This window comes from Myiozetetes cayanensis, unplaced genomic scaffold (assembly GCF_022539395.1).
Source record: "Myiozetetes cayanensis isolate MyiCay16 unplaced genomic scaffold, myiCay2020 scf29, whole genome shotgun sequence".
In the NCBI taxonomy this organism is placed as follows: domain Eukaryota; kingdom Metazoa; phylum Chordata; class Aves; order Passeriformes; family Tyrannidae; genus Myiozetetes; species Myiozetetes cayanensis.
Window position 1 is genome coordinate 5990678 of NW_026087510.1, and position 27642 is coordinate 6018319.

At 56.2% G+C, this 27642-nt stretch overlaps 1 protein-coding gene across 1 annotated transcript in view; it reads left to right on the plus strand.

Annotated features, from left to right (window-relative positions):
- The first annotated feature begins 5013 nt into the window (after positions 1–5013).
- DSCAML1 (DS cell adhesion molecule like 1) overlaps positions 5014–27642 on the plus strand; it is a 95785-nt gene continuing 73156 nt past the window's right edge. The window contains 3 exon segments of the mRNA XM_050322861.1: positions 5014–5131; positions 13415–13732; positions 16194–16340. Of these exon segments, the coding sequence (XP_050178818.1) occupies positions 5089–5131; positions 13415–13732; positions 16194–16340 (508 nt within the window). The 5' untranslated portion in view covers positions 5014–5088.

Below are 27642 nucleotides of genomic sequence, written 5' to 3' on the forward strand. Positions count from 1 at the left end.
CCTTTGTTCTGCTCCCGAAAAGGCAGCGCATCCATCAACAGCAGCTCCTCTGCCAAAACAGCAGCGCTCCAAGGCCCAAATTATCCTCCAGCCCAAGCAAATGACATTTTGGCCTTCGTTTCCCTCTTCCCCAGAGCAGTGGTTGTTAGGGAGTAGCTGCTCACACGGAGATGGCCAGGGGACCCGGAGCTGAGCAGCCCCATGGCAGCGATGCTGTGGGAATGCAGCCCAGGGATGCATGGACTGGCTCTTGCCAGTGGGATTCACAGTGCAATGTAGCTGGAAGCAGAGTCCCCAGCCTGTGAGTCTCAGGATCATGCCTTGGAATCACAGAATCATTTAGGTTGGAAAAGACCTCTGAGACCATTGAGCTCCATTAACTGACGCTGCCAAGGCCACCACTAAACCGTGTTCCCAGGGATCACATCTGTACACATCTGTCCTTTAAATCCCTGTTTTAAATCCCTCCAGGGTTGGCGGTGGCTCCACCACCGCCCTGGGCAGCCTGTTTAGCCCCTGGAGTTCGCTGCAAAGCCCCTGGAGCCGCCAGGGACAGGGACCCCACTCACCTCCCTGCGCGGGGCTCCCCTCGGCGAAGCCTCACTGCCCCGGTCCCCGCTCTGCAGCGGAACGCGGTGACACTAGAGGGAACCAAATCCCAGCTTCTTGCCGGGAAAGCAGCGGAGCATCCTGCCTGCCCGGCACGGACCCCGCGAACGGGGCACCCGGAGCTCTTTGCACACAACAGAACCACAGCCTGGTTTGGGTTGGGTTGGAAGGGACCTTACAGACCCTCTCGTTCCACCCCCCTGCCATGGACAGGGACATCTTCCACTAGACCAAGCTGCTCAGAGCTCCATGAAGCCTGGCCTTGAACACTTCCAGGGATGGGGCAGCCCCAGCTGCCTCACCACCCTCACAGGGAAGAATTCCCTCCTGACATCAAGTCTGAATCTCCCCTCTTGTAGTTTGTTCCCCTTTTCCTGGCACAATCTGCCCTCTAGACCAAGCTGTGTTTCCCTTTTGGACACGCAGCCCTTCCTGTTTTGCAAGACACCAAGGGCTCAAGGAGGATCTCATTTTTGGGTGTGTTGACCTGCTGGCAGCTGCCTGTTCAGGGTTTGTTTGTTCTTTACTGGGCACAAGCCCCTTGCCACCTCTGGGGTGTTTATTCTACCCCTACCCCATGAAGCAGCTGCTCTGTCCCCTCTGCCACTGGGGAAACTGAGGCACAGACAAGTTAGGGGACTTTCCCTCCTCAGCCCTGCCCCAGGCAGCACCCACACAGGGCCAGCCTTGGGGTGAAGGGGGAGGGACAGGGGTCCAGGACAGGTATTACAGAGAATCATAACCCAGGCAGGCCCAGCCCTTTCCCACCCAAGTGTGCCCAATGATTAGCCCAGCTGAAACCTATTCTGCCATCAGCCCCACAGCCTCCTCCACCATGTTACTGGTGGGACTGGGCTGGCAGTGCCTCTGTGGGGCAGGGTGCCTGGGAAAGGGTCACGGCAGGCTGGCTCTGCTCTCTGGAGGGGTGCTGTGAGGGTAAGTTGGCGATGCGTGGGAAGTGCTTTGTGGAAATCGGCTCGTGCCAGATAAGTAGCCCTGTTGTTTTAATGACTGCTTCCTCCGGGGATTTGTCTGCGAGGGCAGCTCAGGGCAGGGGGCTGGGAGGTGAGGTGTGTCCGGGCAGGAGGGAGGATGGGGTGAGGGAAGCTCCCCACAGGGCTGGGGCTGACCCCAGAACTGGGGGGTGCTGTCGGGACCTTTCTCTTGGCTGTTTTTCCCAGTGCCCCTCTGTGTGACTGTATGGAGGGTGGGTTTTTTGCACATCAGTGGATGAACTATCCTTAGAGGGTAAAGGATCTGACTGGCTAATGGGGTCTGTGAGCACAGGGCACTGCTGTAATCCCTGGAGCTCTGGGGGAGCCTGGAGCTGAGTATAAATGCTGCCCAGAGGCAGAATATATGCCAGGGGAGGGGGAGGCTGAAGCGGGGTGGCTGTTTGAGAGGAGCAGTGGGCTGCCCTGTGCTGTCAGGAAAGGCAAGACCCTGCTGTATGTGCTTTGTGGGGAAGTGCAGAGGGTCCCTCCTCCCAAAGCCTGCTGGGGGCTCAGAGCTGTGTGTGGGCATGTGTTGCTATAATTTCTCCTGTGTCTTGTGTGGAGTTTGGGCCAAGGCAATAATGCCTTAATATGAGCTTCACTTTTTAGCAGTGCAGCTGGGCTGGCTGCTGCCTCTGGCAGGCTGCTCGTTGCCTGTTAGCAGGTCAGTGGCTACAGGGAGTGTGAGATGGGCTTTTACCCGCATGTCAGTGCTAGCCTGGCTTCCTGTGAGCTGCCTGTGCTGCCAAAGCACAGGTCAGCGCTGCCCCAGTAATTACCATGGAGATTTCCAGCCCTGCCTCGTCACACCGTGTGAAGCACATGATTATGATATGGATGTTAGCAGGACAGCAGCTTTCCGGGCGCAGAAGGCGCCGCACAAAAAAGCTTCCTGTGCGTATCCAAACACGGAGCTGCAGGAAGGCTGATGTCCCCAAACAGTGGCTGCTGGGCAGGAGCTGAGCCCCAGGTGTGGGCTGGCAGGAGCTCTGGGAGCTCTGGCTGCCTGCCCATGGCTGCCAGCCTGGCACGTGCGCCGGGCTCAGCGGGCTGGCAGAGGGCCTGGGCTGAGCGATCCGTGCGGGAGCAAAGGGGTCGTAACGAACGGCACAGGCGGCTCGAGGACCTGCCCTGCCAGCCTTAAGTTTTGTCTCCTCTGGTGCTGCTCCCTGCCTTGCCAGCAGCTCCTGTCCTGGAGGAGGGAGCCCTTGGCAGGGGGAGGTCAGCACGTTGGGCAGAGGCTGATTCTCTGAGCGAGGGATGGTGAGGGAACTCACGGGAGATGCTGAGCAGCCAAGGGAGCTAAAAATGAAGCGGTGAGCAGCACTCACTCCCCCTGCTCACATGCCTCACATGGGGATCTGTGGGGCCCTGTGGGTGCTGTGCCAGCGAGTGCCCTGCCAGCCCACGCAGCCCCGTTTCATTCACTCCCGAGTGTGGGAGGGTACAAATCACACCTGAGTCCGACGCACTGCGTGCTGGTTGGCAAAGCGCTGTAGCAGGTTCTGCGGCTGGCAGCTCTCTGTTAGCAGGCTGGGCTGTGCTGCCATCCTGCAGCAGCTGCCGGGGAGGGAAGGGGGCAGATGCCTGGCATGTGGCTGGGGCTCCCCAGAGCCCGGGGTTTGCTCGTTGCCTGGGCATGGGTCTGCATACCAATTTCCCCGCCAAGTATCAGCCAACATCTGTACGGTGGTGTAGGTGGCGATTGAAATGCACCTCGGTTCCTAGAGGGATGCGTGGGCACCGGGTGTGCATCAGCTGCTGCTTCATCGCCTCCCGGGATGCCGGTGGCACGGCCAGGGGTGCGAGTGAGCCGGCAGCGAGGGGCTGGGGAGTAGCACGTGCCCGCGTGGGAGGGCTGTGTGCCGGGGACACCCACGCGCCGTGACAGAGCTGCTGAGGTGGCCTGGGAACAGGCTGAGGGAGGGAGTGGTGACGGCGCTACTGAGCCCGGCAGCACCGAGGAAGAGGAAGCACATCCTTGGAGAGGAGGAGGAGGAGGAGGAGGGAAGGCTGTGGTCTGTCAGGCCTGCACAGCACGGGCACAGTGTTTCCTCCCAGCTCTGCTCTTGGCACTGAGGTCTGGGCAGGGGTGAGGTGACAGCGGCCTCACTGTGCTCATCCCTAAAATGACAGTGGTGTGGGTGGCCTGGAGCAGGGGACAGGACGGGACACAGGGTGGGTGTGAGGGACCCTGAGCCCCAGCAGCTTCTCTGTGTCCTTTGGCCGTGTTTCCTCCTCCTCTTGCTTACCTACAGTGTGCAGATACCCCCTTGGTGAGCTCCCTGGCTCTTCAGGGAACTCCTAGGTGAGAATGCTTGCAGTGATTCTGTGAGGGCTGAAAATGGCCAAGGGGCTGTTGTTTTCTCAATTTCCGTGACGATAGTTGGGTTTTCAATTAAATCTAAACGGCGCTTTTTTAAAAAATCCCAACGTAATGTTTTTCCTACTGGTTGTTTTGTTTGAAATCTGAATGCTTTAATCTTTCTTTCTGTTTATTTTCCAACAAATTGGGCTTGGAAAGGCTGTTTTGGAAAGCAAAGAAAACCTGCTATAATCACTTCAAGAAAAGGCATTCTGAATGCTCTAGCGGTCCAGACAAATTGGCTTTGGTGCGGCTAAGTCTTGGGGAGTACAAGCCTCGGCTTGAGCTAAGCCTTGGATAAATACACCCCAAAGTAAAGCATTAGCTGGTATTTGTTTGTTATTTGCTGGCTGGAGGGATGAATGTGTAATGAATCTGCTGGGCCCTGTCTTGCTTGTGTCCCATGTCACTGGGGCAGCACAGGCTGCTAAAACCCTGACTCCACATCCCTGGAAGTGTTCAAGGCCAGGTTGGGCAGGGCTTGGAGCAAGCTGGTCTGGTGCAAGGTGTCTCTGCCCATGGCAGGGTGGTTGAACGGGTTGCAGATGGTCTGTAAGGTCCCTTCCAACCCGGCTGATTCTATGATTCCAACCCAATCCATTCTGTGATTTGTGTCCCCGGGATGCTGGAAGGTGTGCGGGAGGCTCTGGGAGCAGGAGAACTGCCAGCTGCGAGTCCTGGGGGTGCTGCTGCACCCGGCCGGGCAGGGCACGGCTCCGCCGGGGAAAGGCGCCGCGGTGCCGCTGTGCGGGGACAGGGCACCAGGAGCTCCAGCCCCCCGGGGCTGCACCGAGCGGGACCGGGGCTGGACGCCCGGGGGGCGAGCGCAGCTTGGAGGCGGCTGGTGGGGGACAGGGGAGTCTGCGAGCGCCGAGGAGGAGGAAGAGGAGGAGGAAGGGGGTCGCCCGGCGGGGGCCGCGGCCGCCCCCAGCCCTGCGCGGAGCGGGGGGGGCGGGCGCGGGCGGGAGCCCGGCCCACGGGCGGGAGCGGAGCGGGGCGGAGCGGGAGCGGCGCTGGGCACCTCAGCCGGGCTGGCAGCGGCGGCAGGAGCGCGGCACGCCGGGGCACCGCACCTCCGCAATTGCGCCGCAGCCCGGGGCCAGAGCTGCTCTGTATGGCATGTGGCTGGTAACTTTTCTCCTGCTGTACTCTCTGCCGAAAGGTACGTGGGGACCGGGGCGGAGGGCGACGGGGGTCCTCTGGAGCGGGAGCGGGCGGGTGACACGGGCTGCGCCCTCCCTGGGGTGCCCGGGGCTCTCGGTGCTCCGTTTCTCGGGTCCTAGGGCTCTCGGGGCGCTCTCCCGGGAGTCCCGGGGCTCTCGGGGCGCCCTCCCCGTGTTCTTGATGCGCCTTCCTGGGCTCTCGGAGCGCCCTCTCCGAGGTCCCGGAGGTCTCGGTGAGCCCTGCTGGGCTCTCGGTGCGCCCTCCCCCGAGGTCCTGGGGGTCTCGGTGAGCTCTCCTGTGCGCTCGGACCGCCCTCCCCGGAGTCCCTCGGGCTCTTGGTGCGCCTTCCTGGGCTCTCGGTGCAACCTCCCCGGGGTCCCGGGGCTCTCGGTGTGCCTTCTGGGGCTCTCGGTGCGCGCTCCCCGTAACCCCCCGGGTTTCCCGGTGCGCTCTCCCGGAGCGCTCGCCCCGGACGGTGCGGCGGAACGCGGGGCTCGGTGCGCGGAGCGGGGCCGGTCGGGGCCGGCGCATCCCGGAGCGGCTCCTCGGGGCTGCTGGAGCCGGGACACGGCACCGACGGGAGCAGCATCCTCCGGCGGGGCCGCTCCGGGACCGAGCGCTCCGCGTCCCCGCTCCCGGCACTACTCGGTCTGATCCCGTCAGGAGGCGATATCCAAGCGATGCCTTAAAATTCGCATCCTTCCCTCTAGGAATGCTGTGTGAAGTGTAACCCAGAGGCTTGACATCAATCAGATTATAGATAAATCATATACATATGAGGGGAAGGGGGGAAGAATGGTGAATCAAGCGTGTCAAGGAGACACACACTGAAAGATTACAGATTAATTTAAAGTTGGGCATTAAGTGAATGCTGCCCACATCCAGCGAGGTGATACTCCAACCGAGTCTCTGCTGTAGATGCAATTAAAGAGAGGCAGGAGCTGCGCGTAGCACGGGCAGTTAAATCCCACTGCGTTTGTTACAACAATCGATCCACGTTACATAAAGGAATTGCCCGTTTCCGGATCTGGGGGAATTTTTAATTATGTTTCTGTAATAAATTACCTCTTTGCCCATGACCCGACCCGCGGATGCAGTGCTGGAAGCGCCCACCTCTTGGAAAATTGTCTGCTCGGAGGATGTAAAATGACATTTGCCCTAATTATCTTCTCTGACATTTGAGAACAGCGAGGGGGAAATTTTAGGAAATGAGGAAAGTGAAAGAAAGGGGATGGAGCCACTTCCTTGCATGAGACCTCTTGCTGTCCATTACATTACCCTTTTAGCTGAACGTTAATCCAATGAAAAATATTTGCGGAGGTTTAATAGGGCGCCCTGTCCAGTTGTGTGGTGTTGATCAATTATTCCATCAATTATTAATTATGGAATAGCTGCTTTATTCGAACTGGGGTAAAGCTGCTTTTGGGAGCTTTACCCAAAATTGCTATTGTGCTTTGGATCTGCTGAGCTGAAGGTGCCAGCGTCTGCTTTGCTTACATTTGCATTTTTTATGGAGCTGAAAGGAAAAAACAAACCTGAAAACAAATAACCGTCGAGGATGCTACGATTTCTTTCGACCCCCAGTAGTCAAAATAATGCAAGAACTGCACTGGCTTATTGCTTTTTTGCATCTTTTCAGCCCCAGCTTCTTGGAAAAGGGATCTCTTCCCACAGAGCTATCTCTTCGGAGAAGAGCAAATTAAAAGCCTCCATTAGCACAACTCCTCGTGGCCTCGTTTTACATTTTATTTCTTAAAAAAAAAAAAAAAAGGGATCTTCAGTGTTGAACAGTCCTGGTGATGCAAAGTGTTAACACGAAGCGGTTCCAAAGAGAGGACAGCAATACAATGGAAGTTTCATTAGAATAATAGGATAAAAAAAAATGAATTGCTTAATGCATGATAAACCTTTCAGATACTTAATATTTCTGGGCATCGAAGCACATCCTTTTAACGTGCTCCTGCTGTAGAACAAGAGCTCAAGTAGAAACCGAAAGCAGATAAACATTCGATCTAAGGAACCCCTGAAGTTTAGAAATCCCTCAGTGGGCTGTAGCTGCTTATTTCTCCCCCCACTTGAAAAATAAACAGAAATAGGTGGTTGGCAAGCAGGGAGTTGAGCAGCGAGGTGGTCTGGCAGTGTGAGGGAGAGCAGCCAGGCAGAGGGGAGGCGAGTGGCGTGATGAAGAACACACTGGTCAAAATGAGAGGCTCGGAGCTGGGGAAGCGTCTCCCTACGTGATGTTGCTGGATGGCTCTGCCGCCTGATTTATATTGGCATTATATTTACATGACGCTCCCGTGTTGGGCGCAGCGAACGGCGCAGCTCACGCTTCCTAATCTCCCCCATCTCGGCCCCCCAGCGTGGCACAGCGCTCGTTTGTCTCTGAAATGAAACATGGAAACCTCATTAAATGCACGGAGGAGAAGCCTGCAGTGCTCAACTCCTCGCCGTGCCCGGCGCTTGTTTATCCTGCCAAAATTTTCCCAGCACCAGGAGCCTCCGTGGCGACTCGCCCGGAGCCCTTACCTGCGCCTGGCGTGGGCTTTGGGCTGCTCCTGCCTTTGGATGGGAAGTGGATACAGGCCACCCCGATATCCCTGGGTGTTTGTTCTCTGGAGGAACAGGCTGTGCCTCGCACAAGGGGCGAGTGCCAGGGATGTGCCGTGGACCAGCCCTTCCCAGAGCCGGGGGCTGCCTGGGAGCCGTGGGCACGTCTTGGGGCGGCCGTGGCACTGGGCGCCCTGGTGTTGGGGTGCTGGGGTCTCTGCCCGCGTGATCCTGAGCTGGAGGGATGGATGGGCAGCGCTCTGTCCTGCTTGGGAGCAGCTGGCGAGCCGAGGGCAAGAACGAAGCTGGAAGCCTGTCTTTGTGGCAGGAATTCTGACATGGCAGCACGAGCTGCGCCTCGGATGACATGGAGCCATCTCACACCCAAATAAGCAGCACGTTAATAGGTGCGACTTCCATGGCGGGCACGAAGGAGGAAGGCGCTCGGTCGTTGCAGTCGTTGCGATGCTGCTGTTCTGGGAGGATGTGCAGTGGCAGCTCTGGGTGCAGAGTGTGTCTTGTCTTTGAAATCTCGATTATAGCCAGCTCTGCGCTTTTACATAATCATGATTTTGTGAGTTACCCTTTCCCTGCTCGTAGATCCTGGAGAAACATCCCCCACCGCACACAATCTGCATGTTGCCGCCATCATCTGCCAGCAGAGCTGTACCAAACATTTAGGAATTCCATTTCCAGGCTCGTGCTCCTACGTGCTGCCTTCCCCAGCTGCTGTGCTTGGGAAGGGCTGCGGCGACTCCTCACCACGAGAGGGGAGCGAGCACGACTTGGAGGGGCCAGGGAGGAGGTGAGGAGGTCGCAGAGCCCACTCTGTTGATGCCTTGCCCTTGTTTCTCCTCCCTGTCGGCTGCATGGTGGAAATGCTGGTCTCCACCTTGCAAAGCCAGCGTGTGGGTTGTGGTGTGCTGGGAGCGTGGACTGGCAGTTGTGGAGGAAGCCCAACATCAGCCGTGCGTGACCTCTGGTGCATCCCTTTGCTCGTCTGGCCTCCCTGGGGAGACAGTGCTGTCACCCTGGCTTGGTAATGTCACCAGATGTCCCCTTGGGACTCAGCTGCAGCTCCTCAGGCTTTGTGTGCAGCATGGCCAAGATGTGGATGTGGGCTGTGGAAGGGGAGGGATTGCCTGTGGTCTCTGGGCTTGTTCCTCACCCCCCCAGAGCTGGGGGATTGGGGATGTCCAGCTCTGGGTCAGCCCCTGTGTGGATGTCATGGTGGGAGTGGTACCTCTGGCAAGCTGCCATGGGAGGTTCAGGGACCAGGGAAGCCGCCGGGAGAGCTTCTTTTCCCAGGCAAGGGTTACAGCCTCAGCCCGGCTGCTGTCGTAATAGCTGGAGGTGGTTCAGGCCTTAATTTCCATGCAGATGCATTAAGGAGCAGGCGCTCGGAGCATGTTTGAGCAGTGCCCTTACCCGAAGAGGACCAGGGGAAGGTTCTCCTTCGCTCCCTGTTTGCATTGTTGAGTTGGGAAGGACCGTGGTGCTCGAGATGGAGGGTTGTGCCACCAGGGTGGGACTCCTGTGGCAACTGGAATACAGTGCTGGGGCAGGGAAGGAGCTGTGGCAGGTACCTGCCATCGATGCTGCTGTGCTGGGCACCAGCTGAATGCCCCAGGCCCTGCTTGGCATTTCCTGACAGAATTACAGCACGGGGGAGGCCACTCTGGAGTCGTGGCTTTAACCCTTTGGGCTGGAAAGCCACAGTGGTGGGCTGGCACCCCGGGTGGATGTGCTGCACCTCTGCCTGCAGAGGCACCTCTGTGCTCCTCCTTGGAAGGGACCAGCCTCGTGTCACTCCCCTTGCCTCGGCCGCTTCCCTCCTCATCCCTTCCCTGACGCTTGGAGATGCCTCTTCTGCTCCATCAGCTCCAAGGTCACTCCCTTCATTAGCACAAAGGCTGTTAAAAGTGTCCTGGAGGTGAGGGCTTGGAGGAAGCTTGTTCCAGGAACAAGCTGCTCCAGCACTGGGAATGTGCAGGCAGTGTGTGATGGAATTACCATCCTCTCTTCAGTACAGAGGAACGATTAGGACTCGCTACCTACCTGTAATTCCCACCCCCATGCGTGCCAAGCTTCAGTTCACTTTCTCCTTGAACAGGGCAGGTGTCAAACACCCTTAATGAGGATAATAAATGAGCTGCTCGGTGGCCATTAGCCTGCTGCTCTCCGCAGCATCCCTGCAGCCCGGCACAGCTGGGGAAGCCCTGGTGGTCCCTCCAGTCCCTTTGCTGTCCCCACGGGTGGGTTTTTTGCTGTGGGGGAGCCTTGGCAGCATCACACCGGCCTTGGAAGGAGGGCTGGGGCGGGCAGCCGGGTAGTCAGGCCACCAGGACCAAGAAGGAGGTCTTGGGAAAGGTGCTGCCAGTGGGGTAATGTGAATTCTAGTCCAGTGCCTGCCCAGAGGATCACATGAACCCCCTTGAAACATAAATTGTTCAGCCTTTTCCCAGGTCTATCAGATTTCCACCCAGTTGCTGGTGTGCAAAGGACCTTGCTCAGCTTTGAGGAACTTGCTGGGTTTGAGTGGGCACGGGACTGGCTGGGTGGTCCTGAGCGAGCAGCTTGTGAGCACAGGTGATGTACGTGCGTCGCGGGCACAAAAAGCTTCTTATCTCAGGAGAAACAGTTCTGGCTGGCACGAAGCTGGTCCTTGTCTGAGACAGGTCCTAAATCCGCTTCTTAGAAAAGGATGGGCTCTTCCCTGTGAGGTTTGGAGGGGAGGAGGGGTTGTGCTGCTGGCTGCTTGCCTGGGAGGTGATGGCATTGCTGTGCTCCTCGTGCAGGACCTGCATCTCAGCTGCTTCTTCCAGAGATGGGTGGTCTGGTGACAGATCCTGGGGACAGTCTGTGACCCCTCTTTAAAGCAAGCAGGTGCTTCCAGTACAGCCTGGTGCTTTGCTGTGTCGCTGGAGGTGCTGGAGTTTGGGAAATCCAGACATCAAGACTAGTAAATATTCCAAAGGGATGATAGCAAAATGACTTGCTTCTCCCAGCTCGGATAGAGATATTAATATTTCAAAGCCTCTAGGTTGTAATTTACCACAATTTAAGGAGATTGAGCTCTGATAACTTAAAACACCTGCCTTTCAGAGCCAGCCTGAGTGTCCAGCTCAGGGTGCACTGGGCTTGGTGCAGCTCCCAACTAGAGCCAGGCTGGGCTCCAGTGCTGGCACCTGTCTCGCTGCATTCCCAGCAGAAACTGTTCCATTTCAGCTCCTCCAGCCTCCTCTTTTCAGGTTCATGTGAATTAATGCCCTCGATATGTAGGTTAGGGTCAGCACATCTGACCAGATGTGAGCAGTGATTTCTGGTTTAAAAATACTGCTGTGCTATTTCTAAATTTTTAATCTCTCTCAGTGATTTGGAGACAGTTTTATGAAACATGGAATTAGGATGGTGCTCAATGCTAAATGGTAAAGGAGATTATATGGATTTAACTCTATGCGTCTGTCACATAACTATTGCCAATCCCATAACCTCCATTTTCTATTAAAAATCCCTTTCCCCCTTTGACCTGAAAAAGCTTTACGGGTAATCTGAATTTCTCTGTTTATGAGGTATTTTTCCACTCCTCGCCCCAGCCCCTCACCCGTCCGTCTCTAAACCCTCCTGGAGCTGCCGGGGACGAAGGTGTTTCCCTGACGGGCTCTGGGTGCTCGAGGAGCCTTCTCCAGCCGTGGTCTGGGATCTGGGGGGAGATGCTGGATGGAGCAGGGGGCACAGCAGGATGTCCCTGGTCCAAAGCCAGGGCGAAGGGTGGCTTTTGCTGTGCCCTGGCTCCAGCCATCTTCTGCTCAGCTCGGGCGACAGGCTCTGCCACAAACAGCTCTCTGCTGCTCGGGCGGGCTTTGTTTCCCTTCCTCTGCCTGCAAAACGTGCGGGTTTTTTTTCTCTTTCATGTATTTGGGAGAAGCACCGCGCTGCTCTGACGAAGGGAAATGCTGATTCATGACGACAAACCAGCCTGGAGATGTCACAAAATGACATCTGCAGGGCCGAGCGGTGGCCCCGTGGCTCTGCAAAGGCTGGGCTGGAGCTTTGCTCCTCCGTCCATCGGTCTCTGGCGCTTGTCAGCAAGGGAGGGAAAAATAAATGGCTTTGTCTCCTTCTACCTGTGCATGGACACAGGGAACTGGTGTGTGTGGAGACACGGAGATGATTTGGTGACCTGTAAATCCGTTGTCTCGTGTGGTGGCAGCGCTGGACCTCGCTAATCCCATCTGTGATGGCTCTGCTGGGCAGCGCCCTTCTGTGGGACAACAGGGCTCTGAGCAGGCTCAGGGGGATGATTCTGTGCCACACACATGCACAGAGCAAGAACAAGGTGCCTCTGGATTTGTGGGTGCTGAAGGAGACATGAGGTTTTACATCCAGCTGGGAGAAGGATGGAGAGGACTCTGCTCTGGGAAGGAGTGAGATGTTCTGAGGGTGTTCCATCCTGACCTGGATGAGGATGGTGAGGAGCAGGCTGATGGCACGGACCTAACGCAGGAGACACTGGAGGAGGCTTGGTGTGGAGATGGAGTGGCCGTGGCCTCTCAACGAGCCATCCTCGGGCGAGCGGTCGCCTTCGGAGCTGAGGCGAGGCTCTCCGTGTGGAGGAGGCTCTCCTTCTCCCCCCCCTCCTCCCCAAGTTAAGAAATCGAGGTCAGGGAGGGTCCCCCGTGACTCGTTGTGAACCGGCGGCACGGTAGTGATCTGCTTATTGGCTCTGCGGCCCCGCGGGCGCGCGCTCAGCCGCAGCTATTAATACACCCGCCGAGGGCCGCTCCACATCCCTGTCCTGCCGCCCACTCGGAAAGAGTGCGGCTAAAAAAAGAAAGCGGATCTAAGTGACTGGGGGCCTCCTCATCCTTATTTATAGCCAATATTGCTGGCTTCGGTTGAGAGAGGGGGAGCTCGTGGTCCTGGAGAGTGGGAAGGAGGGACTGGAGGAGTTGGGCGCAGAGGTCCCTTCCCTGCTTTCCAAGGAGGGAAGAGCTGTTCTCCCGTGCTCGTGGCGCCCCGGAGAGCTGCTCCCAGGCATTCGCGTGGCTGCAAGCTGAGCCTGGACTGTGCCATTGAACCCACCTCAGTCCTCGTTTGGATGGTGCAGGGATGCCTGGAGAAGGAACCCCCAGGGTGGGACTGGGCTTCCCTTCCTCTGGCCCTGGGAGAGGGGAGCAGCTCTGATCCCAGTTTTCCTGCCCCTATCCTGGTTTGGAAGCAGTGGTAGGGCAGCAGGAGAGATCTCTGCCCTGCATGGGGATGGTGTGCAGTGGAGGTGTGGGCATTGCCAATGGGCACCTGCAGCTGGGGCTGTGCTGGGGGTCTGACGTGGCACAGGGGTGCCAGGTGGGGCTGCTCCGGGCTGGGGGATGTTGGGGTTTGCAGGAGAAACGGTGTTGGTGGTTGTGCTTGGCGTGTTGTCTGTTGCACACGGGTGTCCTCGGGGCTGTGGGTGCTCAGACAGTCGGACCAGGCGCTCGGAGCCCGCCGGGGGAAGCCCTGGGGGATGCCCTGGGTGCCTGTCCTCGCTGGCACAGCCCCTGGTTGTCCTGCTGAGGTGCCTGTGATCCCTGATCCGTGCTGGCAGCAGGAGCGCTGGCCTGTGAAGGTGGCCTTTGTGCTTCCAGCCATGCACTGATGCTCCGCCGCGCGTGGGGTCTCTGTGCCGGCGGGCCTGGGGATCCCTGCAGTGACCCCCCCGCCGCTGTGGCCTCTGCTTTCTCCACAGCACACGCTGAAGATGTTGGAACCAGCCTCTACTTTGTGAACGACTCCCTGCAGCAGGTCACCTTCTCCAGCACAGTGGGGGTGGTGATCCCCTGCCCGGCCGCGGGGTCACCCAGCGCCGTCCTTCGGTGGTACCTGGCCACAGGTGACGACATCTACGATGTGCCCCACATCAGGCATGTCCATGCCAATGGGACTTTGCAGCTCTACCCCTTCTCGCCATCAGCCTTCAATAGCTTTATCCACGACAACGACTACTTCTGCACCGCGGAGAACTCGGCTGGCAAGATCAGGAGCCCAAACATCCGTGTCAAAGCAGGTGGGGGCTCCCTGCGGGCGCTGGGGGGTGGCTGAGGTGCTGGTTTTCCTCTGGTGTTCTCCATGGCCTGCCAGCTCGCCCGTCAGGAGCAGAACCAGGGCTGCTGTGTTGGGCTGCTGCAGTGGGAGCGATTGATGCTGCATGGAGGGTGCTGGGTGGGATGTGCAGCCTGGGGGTCTCCAGTGAGTGTCTGGAGAACGTGGTGTGGCTGCAGCCTGGGGGTCTCCAGTGGGTGTCTGGAGAATGTGGTGTGGCTGCAGCCTGGTGGCAGGAGAGGTCCTTTCCCTGTGAACTGGGATTGTCTCACCCAACCACATACAGAGGCTTTTCACAGCTGTGGGAGGAGCTACACCACATCTGTCCATGCTGGAAGACCCCTCAGTGTCCCTCAGCCCTGTTCCCGCTGCAGCATCCAGCCCCAGCTTGCCAAGACTTATTAAGAAAGGAAAAAAAGTAGGAATATGGCAAAGAGCTGATTCCAAAAGCCATTATAGTAAATTATTGACCAGGCTGAGGAGGGCTAATAGCCCAGGAATGGCTTCATTATGTAACCTATTAAAAGTGGGGCTAGCAGAGGGAACGTGACAGAAGTGACTACAGGGTTTTTTATTTTAATACCTTGTACTGCAGAGTAAATTGGTATTAACCCCCTTCTGCAGAGTGAATTATTTACTAGCACCATCGGGTTACCTATAAACCACAGCTTGGTGGAGGAGGGATGGAGCAGATGGGGTGTAGTAAACCTTCCTCCTGCCAGGCACCACGAAGTTGGTCTGCTGGGGTCCCACGTGCTGAGAGCTGCCATGGGATCACAGAGGGGGAGTCTTGTCTCTCCTACCTCTCAGGCTGAGTGCACCCCTGCTGTCAGTAGGAGCTCAGCCTCCCTCTCCATTAGCAGGAGATGTGGATGTGCAGTGGGGGCTCTGAGGGCCACCAGGATGGCTCCAGCTGGCTTGAGCTGCTCTGGCTTTATGGCATTAGAAATGGCTGTGAAACGTTCCCCTGCTCCTGCTCCCTCCTGGCCATCCCACATCCCAGTCACTCTCCAGTGCTTTGTAATGGCAGTGCAGCACATAAAGCCAATTACAGGTGTAGAAAGCCAGCAATTCAATAAAATGCAATTTAAATTGAAAATATGATGGGAAAAGTCTCTGGAAGCCTTGGGAAAGCTGTTGTTGAGCACGTGGAGCAAATCTCTACAGCCAGGGGAAAGTTTTAAGCGTGCTGGTTGTGGACAGGTGTCACCCTCGTGTGGGTTGTTCCTGGTGGCAGGAAAAGGTCAGAGCCCTGGCTTTGGGGGCTGGCACAGGTCAGGGCTGCAGAGGCAAGCGTGGGGGGGCCATGCCCAGGGTCTGCCCCGAGCTGGGGTTGTTGTGGTGGCAGGGAGCATGCAGGATGCTCCTCATGGTCCCCGCTGGCCTTTAAAGCCTGTGAATAAACCTCTGCTCCAGGTGATTAAGGAAGCTTTTGCTGGTTAATCTGCTTTGGCTCTGCAGTCCCTTTCTGTGTCAGCTTCTCCCTGTGCCCTCGTGGCACAGACCCTCATCTCTGGGCAGGGTGCCCTGAAAGCCTGGGAAATCAAGGTGGAAATACTGTCACCCTCTCGCTGCTGCCTTGTCTGTGTGAGGTGTGGGATGTGGTGCCAGCAGGAGCTTCCCACTCAGGGAAAACACCCTGCTTTTGGGGCTACTGAGGAGTTTGTTGGGCTGCTTCTGTTCTGGCCAAGGAGTGTTGTTAGAGGATGAAGTGAACATGTATTTCTCGTGTGCCCGTGTCCTACAGGGCACAATTATTGTCCCATCAGGGAGGCACCTGCCCTTTACTGCATTTTGTACTTAAACTTCATAAATTTATGGGGTGTGCATGTGTTACTGAGGCTGGTGACATCTTTGTGTCTTGCTGAAGAGGCTGAGGTGGCTCCATGTTACTCTGTGGCACTGGGGAGTTCCTTGTTGCTGGTCCAGGGAGCAGCTGTCAAAGGGATGTGCATCTCCCTGAGGAGTAGGGCACACGGTGGGGACATGTGGCATGGCTGGGAAAATTGTCATCTGCTCCCCTCAGTATTCCCCTGGTGGATTTTGGAGAGTACCGGGCTCTGTGTCTCTCCCAGGTGCCTCACAGCTGCATTTTCAGCATCCAGAGGTGAAAGGAATGTTAGAGCTACAAAATGCCCTTGGTCCCCACCCTGAGTCTGGCAAGTTCAGGTGGTGCTGGGACCCGTGCAGGACCAGCACCAGGGTCCCAGCAGCAGGACCTGGGCCAGGACCCTCCTGCATGCTGAGCCCAGCATTCCCCTGCATTCCCCAACAGAGGGCCGCTTCCTTCCCCGGGAAGGTGTTTGGGATGGAAGCAGCGTGTAGCTGGGTGGGTTGGTTTGTTTGGGAAACGTGGGATTAAAGCAAAAGGAAGTGTGTTTTCCTCCAGCACTGTCATGCTACCAACCATCTGCTTTTCTCCACAGTTTTCAGGGAACCGTACACCGTTCGGGTGGAGGACCAAAGGTCGATGCGTGGAAACGTGGCTGTTTTCAAGTGCCTCATCCCCTCTTCAGTGCAGGAATACGTTAGTGTTATATCCTGGGAGAAAGACACCGTTTCTATCATCCCAGGTAAGAGAGGAGCACCTGTTCTCTTGGAAATCTGACCTGCTTTGCCATGTGTGACAGTCGCTGTCGTGTCGGGTCTGGTTTTGGCTCGTCGTCTGTGCCTGTGCTGCCTGAGCAGAGGCTTTTATTGGTGATCTTGCAGCTCCAGACTGGAAAGCACTGCTGGTGTGAGCAGATGTGCCACGTCTGGGGTCTCCTGGGTGCCGTGGTCGGGTGTAGGCGTGGCTCAGTGTCAGTGTGGCAGCACGTGTGCCCTGCCCTGGTTTCTGCCTGGCGCTTTGGGTACCTGGCACTGGGGCTTGGACAACAGGGAAAGCACCTGCCTTGCTTCCATGTCCCGGCTCCTGCAGCCAGGGCTGGTGTTCATGTTGTCAGGATGACACACAAGTCAGTATTCCAGCTTCTCTTGTGAGTTTTCACAACCGATTCAATCACAGGGAAAGAAACTTGGTAAAAATGGCGTTTTGTGCCTCTTCCCATGCTGGAAGCTCCTTGGCCTCCCTGTCCCATGTTCCTGCCTTGTAGTCCAGGACGTGTCCTGCTCAGTTCCGACTTCCATCCGTGGGAAAGGCGCTGTGGGAGGGACAGCATCGCCCGTCTTACGCGGCGACTTTGCAGTTCTGGGTGTTTTGCCACTGTGACTTTTTGGCAGGTGCTGCTGCCTGGCCTGGCACAGGTGTTGAGGGGGCTGTGGGCAGGTGCTGGCACAGCGTGGGGCTGTCCCCACATCCCCGTGTACCGGGGTGACCTCTTGGCTCCTCCACAGAGCCGCTATTGAGGGCAGCGCCTGTGCGAGCCCGTAGTAAAGCAATCAATACTGCTTTCCCCGGGGGATCCAGAGAGAATTAAAGGATTTGGCCCAAAGTGAGTGCTCTGCGCTTGATATTTGCTCACAGGTCAGCAAGTCCCGATGCTCCTCCGGGTCTCGGCGCTGCCGGGAGGAGCAGATGCCACCGGGAGCGGGGCTGGGACACCCCCTGACCGAGCAGGGGAGGCGATTGCTCTAATCCCTCTGGCACGGATGCTTCTTCCTTAAGGAGCTTAAGGAGCAAAGTGCTTCACCTGGAGGGGGGTGACAGGTTCTCCTGAGGGCTGTGGTGGCTCTTGCTGGTGGGCTGTGCCTCCTGAGTGCAGCCAATGTGCTGACTCAGCACAGCCCACGCGCTCGGAGGCAGGCGGAGGGAAGTGGTGCTCCCTACCTTTGGCAGGGGGACAGACTGGCCTTGCCAGCCTTTCTGCTCAGGAAATGGCTGTGGATGAGGGAACATGAAGTGGATTTTGGTGTGGTGGATGGGGCTGAGGAGTTTGTGGTGTCCGTCTCTGGGGTGTGATGTTCGGGTGATGCTCCTGGTGGACTGTGGGTGCTGCGGGTGATGCTCTGCCCACCACGGGCTTGTGCTGTTTGATGAGTGGGAAACGAGACCCCTTGGCAGGACAACCCAAGGTGTTGTTTCTTCAGTGCAGGCCAGCTCTGGCAGCAGTTCCTGGGAAGTTGGTGGTTCAGGATTCTGCGGGATGGAGCCGAGCAGTGCCTGTGTGGCCGGTGGGCTTGGCAGGGATTTTGCCCACCGAGCATCCGAGCACTTGCATGATCTTAACCAGACTTGTTCCCAACTTTGCTGTGGCACTGGATTTTTTAATATGATGATTTAATTAGGGTGGAACGATTTTAACATTCTAAAGCAATAATTACCCTAAAGACAGAACATATAAATTGTGTTACAGTGCAGAGTCAACACAAGCAAACATGTTGTGCTGTTAGATTACAAATATAGTATCTGCCTGAAGCTTATTTTTTTGTTGCTGGTGTGTTAGAGCTAAAACTGGCTTTGCTGTTACCAAAAATACACTCTTCCTGACCTCTGCTGATCTGCTTCTGTCCTGGTTCTAAGTGGGGAGGAGGAGGGATTCCTGCTGTTTGGAGGGAATGGAATGGAGGTGAGGAGAGCTGGGATGTGGTGCTGAGTCCCCAGAGCCCCCGCTGGTCACAGCAGTGCCTTCAGCACAGCGAGCTCTGCTGCAGGAGGAAAGGTGTGTGGAAGGACTGTCAGCAGTGCACCCGAGCTGTGCTCACAGCTGGCTGTGTTCTCTCCTGACTTCAGTGTGCCAAACTCTCTGCTTTCCCTGAAACTTTGCTCTAGTGCTCCCTGTGGAAGGCTGGGCATCTTCCCAGCAAGTTGAGATGCAGCAGGGGAGGAACAGTCCTGATGCACAGAGCAGGGGAAATCTCCATCCAGCCTCCTCTGTGGCACAAAACTTCTTTAAAGTGACTGTTTTCACAGTAATGTCTTTTCCCCAACCAAACCAAAGTATTTGTAGCTCAGAAATAGGGGCAGTGAGTGTTTCCCCTGGAGCTGCTGCTCTCATGAGCTCAAGCCTCTGGCTCTGTGCGTGGCTGGGGTGACCCTTTTGTGAGCTTTCTCGGGTTCTAGGAAGAAATTCTTCCCTGTGAGGGTGACGAGGCACTGGCACAGGTTGCCCAGAGAAGCTGTGGCTGCTCCATCCCTGCAAGTGTCCAAGGCCAGGCTGGAGCAACCTGGTTTAGTGGAAGGTGTCCCTGCCCATGGGAGTGGGGGGATAGTGAGATGGGCTTGAAGGTCCCTTCCAACCCAAACCATCCTGTGATTCTGTGATTGATGATTTTTTTTTGTGCTTAATCGGGATTACAGGGCTCCCAGCCTCTCGTGCCTTTTCAGCCAAGCCCTGCTGCGTTCTTGGTGGGGGTTTGGTGTGGGTTTGGTGAGTGCAAGGTGGTGCCTTGCTGGTGAGAGCCCTGCTGAGGAGCCGCCTGCCTCCCCGGGCTTGCGTGGCGAGTTGTGTTGTTTGGTTAACTTGGCACCGCGGTAACGTACCCCGAAATCAAAGATAAATCCTTTATGGCAGGTTATCCCGCACATAAATCATCATTAGTGCAGCTCATTTGTGTTTAGTGCCCACCTGACCGTGCTGCCGTCGAAAGCTGTGTGTTTAGTGGAGTCAGGGGTTGCGGGGAAATTACAGGGTTCTCAAAAACCCATTTGCTTTGCTGGTGCTCGCATCGGAATCAATCTTGCCTGGCGTTCCCAGCCTGGCTGCAGCTCAGGGGCTCTGGTGCTCCGTGTGGGAGGCTGTGCATGGCAGGGCAGCAGCAGTGCCCTCTGGAGAGGGGCTGGGGGGAGAATCACACCTCACACCCGAGCTGGGATTTCAAACTCGGCTGCTGCTGCTGAATCGTGATGTGTGTTCGAGGGGAGGGGTGTTTTACACGCCCCTCGCCCTTTTCCATGAGGAAGTCCTGCTACAAACCAGTTTGAGAACTCAACATTGTGAACAGCTTTCATTTTATTATTTTGTTGTTGCTATGTGTGGGTCCCACGTGTGTGGGCACTCCTGGGGTGTGTGTCCAGCTACAAAAACAATATGGGCAACTACTTGAGACATTAGAAAGTGGATTTTTGGGCAATTTCAGGCCCTGCTGGGTTGCTGCAAGGCTTTCATTTGAGCACTGCTTGGCTTTTGCAACCCTGTGAGCACACATGTGCCTGTGCACTTCTAATATCGTTGGGTGGCTCTCTGTGGTGTCCCTGGAGAGCAAATTGTGGTGCTCTCAGGTGTAACAGTGTTGTGTCAGCTCGAGGGAAAGCTGATAGTGCTTGGCACCCGCCCTGCCCAGCCTGCTGGCACCGGGACTGGCAAGGGCAGCAGGATTTGCAGGCAGTGAGCATTACTGGCCTGGCAAACCCAGAGCTGAGCTGCTATTTGCTGCTTCAGTGTCGTATACTTGATAGGTTGTGTTGGAAAAAATCTAAATACAGCACTTCTCGAGGTACTGCCGTTTCTGAGGGGGCTGCCTTTGTCACCAGCCTAATACAAATCCTCCAAGGGCTGCTGAGATGAGGATGTACTTAGTCATTGGTTATCCACAAAGCCTTTTCTCTGGAAAGCAAAACGTAAAGCTTGCCAGAAGGATGGAGCTGAAAAAAAAAAAAAGAGTTCTGTGAAGTTTTAGACGTGTTTTTGTGCATGTTATGGGTTGAGCCTTTCAGGAGTTTCCAAAATACCTGAGCTAACCTGTTGTGGTGCTTCAGATACGAGCTTCATTTGACCTGCACAGCCCTTTCTGCCCTGTCCTCTGATGTCCCCAGGGCTGGTTATGAGGCTCTTAAACTCGTCTCGGCTGTTCAGTGATGTGGGCAATGAAAGTACAGCAGCTGCCTTGTGCTTCCATGTGGCCACTACCCCCCAGAATGTTCTCTCTCCTTTACTGCACCTTGCCACTGGTACATTTTTTTTTTTTTTCTGAAATGGCAGAAATGGAAACTCATACGAATCCCACTGCAATCCATCCCAGGATGTGGTGAGTCCCGGGATGAGGCACCAGGCTGGATCTGTGGGCACAGCATTCCCTCCCAGCCGGGCACTGCATGCCACAGGGCGTTGAGGGATGATCCAAGGGGCAGAAGAGCCAGGACCTGGATAATTCAGCATTGTCCTCGTGTCAATAGGCTTATTCTGCAGGACATAAGTCTGCTGTTCCTGGAGAAAAGCTGGAAGCTAGGGCAGGATAAACACGGTGAGGCGAAAGGCTGCCCTTGTTTCCGTGTTTATCATCGTGGAGAGGTTTGGGGACACAGAGAAGTTACTGGGGGTCGTGTCCAGCTGCTGGTGTTTTGGTTTGGTTTGGCCTGAGTAATAACAATAACCCAGCTGGTTTAAAGGAGGAGGCTGCGGGTCTGAGTGTGCCGGGCACGAGGCCACCCTGCTTGCCCTGTCCCTGCTGTCCCCTGTGGCTGAGCACGGGGCTGGTGGCTCTGACCTGCCACTTTCCATGGAGAGGAGGGAGCCTGGGCTGCTGCTGCCTGCCCTGCTCCCCCTGGCAATCCACAAAGGCAGCTCTGAGGAGGGTGCTGTGACCATTGGGCAGCAGGCTGGCCAGGAGTTGGCCTTTTCAACTGGATTTTGTCACTCGTGCCTGGGACGGGCTGACTCGCAGCCTGGAGCCGCCTGATGTGATCGGAGCGAGCGTTGTCCTGTCCTACCCTGTCTGGGGGTGCTGCAAAACCTTTTCCCCTGTCGGCCTCGAGATCTCTAAAGGTGTCCTGCCTTCTCCCCCACTCCTTGCCACCCTCTCTGGCTTCGACATGTGCCCAGACCTGTTACAGAGGGAAGTAGCTCCAGGCGTTATTCTCACCAAGTGGGGTGAGATTCTGTCTGAAATCATTTCATCCTTCCCCAGAGACTTGGCGTGAATTTTATCTAATCGCCATGGCAACAGATAAAAAAAGGTGTGAGCACATCTCCTTTTGCTGTGATAATTCAGATTTATATATTCAGATCAGATTGGAGTTAGAGATTTTAAAAGGAGCAGATGCAGCAGAAGGTGTGACTGCAAATAATGTGGCGAGAACGTTTGATGATCCTGCCCTTTAAGAGGGGAGAGCGCTTTCCCGCAGGTTTTTTTGGAATATAATTATTCCATCAAATCCACTTTAACAAGGACTCATTATAGCCCTGATAATGCAGAGTCACGTTGGAGACAATCTCACACACACACACACACGCAGAGCACACGGAGGGACCACAACAAGTAAATAGGATCCTGTGAGCAGCCCGGGCGCTGCAGGTGCCCCCGAGCAGCTGGGGTGGCCACCCTGCTCCCCGTGTCACCACGTGCTCCTGGTGCCTGGGCTTTGCAGGCCCCCAGCCCCATCACCCCTGTGGCAGGGCTCCAAGGGAGGTTTGCTGACTCGGAGCTCGGGCCGTCCTGAGCCGAAGCTTTTGTTGGCGGCTTCTGCAGGAAAGGAGAGCTGTGGCTGAGAGCAGAGCAAGGGATCATAGAATGATTTGGAAGGGACCTTAAAGATCATTGTCCCTTAAAGGGACAACTTCCACTATCCCAGGTTACTCCAAGCCCCATCCAACCTGGCCTTGGGCACTTCCAGGGATGGGGCAGCCACAGCTCTTCCTGGAGAGCAGAGAGCAGGAGGAGGAAGAAATCAGTTGGAGGAGATGCAAGGAGGAAGGGTCTGCTGGTGGCAGCCAGAAGGATGCATGTCTGGGCTCTCCCAGGTCCCAGGGTGACTCTGTGTACTGGGATACATCATCCCAATCACGCTCTGAACTGCACATCGAGGTTTTGCAGGAAACGGCAAAGAAGTTGGGAAAAAGAGGGAAGTCCCCTGGAGCACCCCACTGGTGACATGTGGGGAAGGGGAATAGCGTGGGCAGGAGGGGATTGGAGGTGCAGCCAGAGGCTGATTAACCTCCTGTGGAAACATGTTCCTGACCTTACAAGGTGCCTGGGCTTCCCTGGAGGAGCTGGGAGACCCTTGGGCTGTGCTCTGTGTACCCTTGTGAGAGGATTCGCTAGCTGAGCGCAGCCCTCAGAGGAGGTTACGGGGCACAGCTCCCATGGAGCTGAGCTGTGTAATGAAACCTGGTGCTACATGTGCCTTCTGCACCCTGCTGAACCCCCCTGTTCCTGCCTGCCCTCAGTGCCGAGCCTGCAGGATCCAGGTCCTCGCTGAATTACAAGGGCAGTGGACTTGTCTCCTTGCTCAGAAGGGACTTGCTAAATTCTAATGCTTTTGTGCATTTTAAAGGCCTTCCTGCCAGCAGAGAGCTCACCTCTGGGGGGTGGGTTAGCTGGAGCTAAGGCTGTGATCACCACTCCGTGTGCTGGGCAGGGTGGTGTGGATTTTGGGCACGGGGCTGCAGCCCAGCTGGAGCTCGAGGGGCTTTGCACAGGGGTGCAACCCATGCTCAGCCATGGACCACCTTGCCTGAGGGGTCCTGGAGCACTCTGCAGGATGGGCTTGCAATGCACCAAAATCCCTTAAAAAAATCACAGAACAGGATAGAATCATAGAGTATCCTGAGTTGGAAGGGACCCACAGGGATCATCAGTCGCAAGAATCACCACAAGAAAATGCCAAAGCCAGCTCTGAGAAATGGGCTTGCTGGTGTGTTCAGGTTCTCCACCCAGCCCCAATCTTTCTCCTTTTACACCTCTATTTAAATATCTCCTAATGGAGTGAAGATGTTGCTGGCTCCTGTCCTGCTCCCCCGGGGTCTCCCCCGGCAGCGGTGCCTACCCAGCAGTAATTGCTACAGCAAAGCCAAGTGATGTGAGAGCTGTACAGGTCAAACCTCTTCCCAAACCACATGTTTTTGTGAGCTTGAGCCACCTGCCCCTGGGGCCTGCGCTGGGCTGGGGAGGGACTGGAGCTGGTGCCGTGTGTAGCAGAGCTGAAGTCGTCACATCTTCGTGTCCACTGGGAGGGTGGGATGAGCGTGTCCAGCCCACCCCGAGTGGGCAGAGCAGGGTTGGGGTGCCTGTGGACAGGGAGGGGGGGTGGGGGTGGTGTGTGTCTCCCCCCCTCCTCCCCGTGCACCCGCGCACATCCACAGATGCAGAAACAATCCCGGTCATTATTCCTGCCATGGTGACAGTGACAGTGGCAGAGATGCCAGCTTCCTCACACAGACGGCTTTATTTCATCTCCTCTGTTTTTCAAAGCCTCTTTCATTTTGTATGAGGAGACAGATGTGAAGGGCTGCAGGCTGATAAATTCTGCTGTCTTATGAAAAGAGAGGGTGGGTTTTTGTTGTGGTTGCTGCTCTTCCTCCCTCCCCAGCCCCCTCCCAGCAGCCTCTTTCTGTCGAGGGTGCTCCCTGCTCCGGGTGTGGGATGCTGTCACCTGGCTGGGGCAGGCAGGGCTGAGTCCCCTTGGTGGGTTTTGGGGAGAGAAGCTGGGGTTGTGGTGATGGGCACCTGGTTGGAAGAAAATGAGCCCAGAGGTGCAGATGCCTCCCAAAACATCCGCAGTGCCTGCTCTGAGTCTGCCCACTGGGTGGGCAGGAGCTGATCCCAGCTCTGGAGCAGGGGCTGAACCTTCCCAGGGGCTTAAACCCCAAATCCTCTTCCTTCCTGTAATGGCACCAAGGTTGCTGGCTTGGCTTGGGGTAGGGGCTGAAGGTCGTTGTGGTCTGTGCCAGTGAGGAGCAGCTGTGGGATGGGGCATGGAGTGGGATGCAGCCTGCAGTCCTTGGAGGGGCTGGTGGAAGGGTGTGTGCTCTGTGCCCTCACCTTCCTTCAAGGAGCACCTGGCACTGTGGCTCCAGTGGCGTTGGGGGTCCCAGGGCAGCCCCCCTTCCTCCTCTCCTGCTCTGCTGACGATAGTTCAAGTTTAAAAATAAATTGCTCCGTCTTTAATTGCGGTTTAAATAACTGCTTCATTTTTATTTAAATGTGGCTCTGCAAGGCTTGGAGAACAATTAGGAGAAAATACAGGGCATTGCTCTGGTGCATGTGTTCAAGCATATAATTAATTTTTTTTATTATACTGATGTTTGCCGAATCTGGAAAAAGATCTTATTGTTCCTCTTGATTCAGTCACGCAGAGGATCTACAAATACACCAGCCATTTCAGGACTCCATTTCAGAGGCTGGGGAGCCTTGGTGCTGACACACTGAGGGAAGGCTCCTCAGATCGCTGCCCTTTGCCACCCCTGCTGTGACACGGATGCACGTGGGGTGTGCAGCCTTGGGGCGGGGTAGGCTGCTCTGTGCCACCCCAGGACTGCCTGCAGGGGCTCCCCAGTGCCAGCCTGGTGGGCACAGCCCGGGCTGGGGCTGTTGCATGTGTCCTCAGCCCCTCCTGAAGGATTTTGGCAGCCCCTGGTGCCGTGGGTGCTGCTGCAGGGCCCACGCTGAGGTCTGGGCTGGGGGCTCACCGCAGTGGGAGTTTGTGCTTTTTGTTGGTGAATGGTGTTAAAATGCCAACACACGGCTGGGGGACGTTGGGTGAAGCCTCTGCAGGGCTTGGCATGACCCAGGGACCTCTCACAAGCGAACTGGCCATTCAGGGCCATAAATCTCATTCAGAGTCGATAGGGATTAGGTTCCTAAGTGCCCAGCATAGCTAAAGTGCTTCTGAAAGTGTCGCTTGTTAGAGGGCTGCGAGGAAGCTGCATGTGGTCTGGTGGGCTCTAAGCTTATCAGTCAAAGGTGCTTTACTTGGTGACAGGAGCCACTTGTGGTAAACAAGCTGCTGGCCCTTTGGACTCCTGACAATCTTTTAACCATTTATTATAAAGCGGCTACGAGCTCTTCTTGGAAATGAAATCTTAATAGCGAGCGTGGCAGAGATTTTTCACAGATGGCAGCACTGCCAAAAGCAGGCATTCAAGAAAACATTCATCAAAAACATTCATTTCTTTCAAAAAGAAATTGACGTTTATAGCGTAGACAAATTTGGGACTCATTTGCTTTGCCTTTCAGTTTCGGGATTTTTAGAGGTCACGTTTTTCTGCACCTTTGAGGGCTAGAAACTGGTGTTATTTTTAACTGGAAACTGAGATTCTCGTACAACCACATGGCTCTGAGAACTAGGGCGTGTGGAAAGGCTGGGGGTACGGCAGGGCGCCGGGCAGGGCTGGGGTCATAGAATCATGGAATATCTTGAGTTGGAAGGAACTCACAAGAATCATCAGCCCAACCCCTGGCCCTGCACAGACACCCCAACAATCCCACCCTATCCCTGAGAGCGTAGTCCAAATGTTCCTTGAGCTCTGGCAGCCTTGGGGCCGTGCCCACTGCCCTGGGGAGCCTGGTCAGTGCCAACCACCCTCTAGGGGAAGAATCTTTTCCTGAGATCCAAACTAAACCTCCCCTGGCTGTGCTGCAGGAGCTCCAGCCTCTGCCTGGACTCCTGTTCTCTGCTTTTTCCATAGGGACTCTCCCCAGGGTGGGATGGGTGCCCAGCTGGCTCTCCCAGTGATGGAGATGATGGCAGGGCCCAGGTGGGAGGGCCATGGCATGGTCAGGCAGAGAGGTTCTGCAGGCTGCTGCTCCAGCCCTGGAGAACACCCCTGGACTCCATCCCACCCTCACCCTTCAGGAAGGACGGGTGTGCCCTCCCTCCTTAAAAAGCCAGAAATTCCCCCAAGAGGGAGCAATTTGTTTGCAGCTCATCTCCATTTCATCTGAAGGCTGCACCACGCTGGGTTTCAGCCTTGTTATGTTTTCTCTTGAGCAATACCTTTTATTTCTGCAGTGTTTAATATTCCTTTCCAGAGCCTCCGTTTCCTGTTCTGGGTCTTTCCACTGAAAGCAGCTTTAAAACTGTAAATTGTCATGGCTGAGCATGTCACAACCAGCTGGGTCCCTGTCCAGGTGCTGTCACCCCTCCCCAGCCTCCCCATACCCGCTTTTCCCTCCATGCAGGACATCCCCAGTGAGGGGTACCCCTTACAAGTAGACAGCCTGGGCTTGTGCAGAAGTGGTTTCTCTTGCCCAAGCCAGCCTGGTGCTTGTTGTTGGGCACTGTGGAGGGCTGTAAATGCTCTCATGGCTCTGGGGAAGAAATGTCTGTGCAGACACTGAGACCTTCCGTGTGTTGGTCAAGGGGAAGGACAAGGCCTGTGCCACCCCATTGCTGGGGAGTTTTGATCCTGGCTGAAATGAGGACTCTGTGCTGGTCATCACTCTGTGTTCACCAGACCCTGCCCCAGCCCCTGACTGATCACTTGTCCCTGCAAACCAGACCTCGTTTGCATGGGGGAGGAACAGCGTGCTGCAGGCAGGGGAAGCTGCTGTCGCCCCTGGAGGTGCTCCTCAGGGGTCATTCAGTGTCCCTTTGGCTTGCAGCTCGTGTGTTCTGCGTGCGGTGCTGAAGCAGGAGCTCGGTGGTGACGGTGCCTGGCACGGCAGCGTCGCTGATCGCTGCGGTTTCACAGCACGGAGGAGCGTTCATGTCTCTACATCTTGTTTTCACACTCCTGCTTATCCCAGTAGTAAAGCTGTGCAAAGGCACGGGCGTCCACAAGGAGCAGGAGTTAGGGAGCAGCCCCTGAGGCGGGGCTGGTGATCACCTGGGTGGCTGGTGGGTGCCCAGCCTGGTTTTCCCTCCCAGTCGGGGTGTGAGACAACGTGGCTCCTTCCAGGGCGGTGATTGTTGGCTGCCCCAGGTGAACTCCCTCAGCCTCTTGGCCGACTTCCACGTACTTAGTGCTGCTCCCCGTGCTCAGCTATTGTATAATCGATCCGACAGCCTGGCACGTCCCGTTGTTTAAACAAGAGCTATGGCTATTGCACACAATGGATGTACAACGCGCGCCCGACGGTGTCAAGAATTAACTTCATAATCATCCCCCTGATCTTTCTTGGCAGAGCTCTGGCATAACCTGTCGTGTCTTATCTAGGGATGGCGTGTGAGTTATAGTTAACTCCGTCCTGGCTCCCCGGGTGAGCCTGGTGGTGGGCCAGGTTTTGGAGTGCCTGTGTCAGGATTCCTGCCTGGCGTCCAGCAGAGCCGCTCGGCTC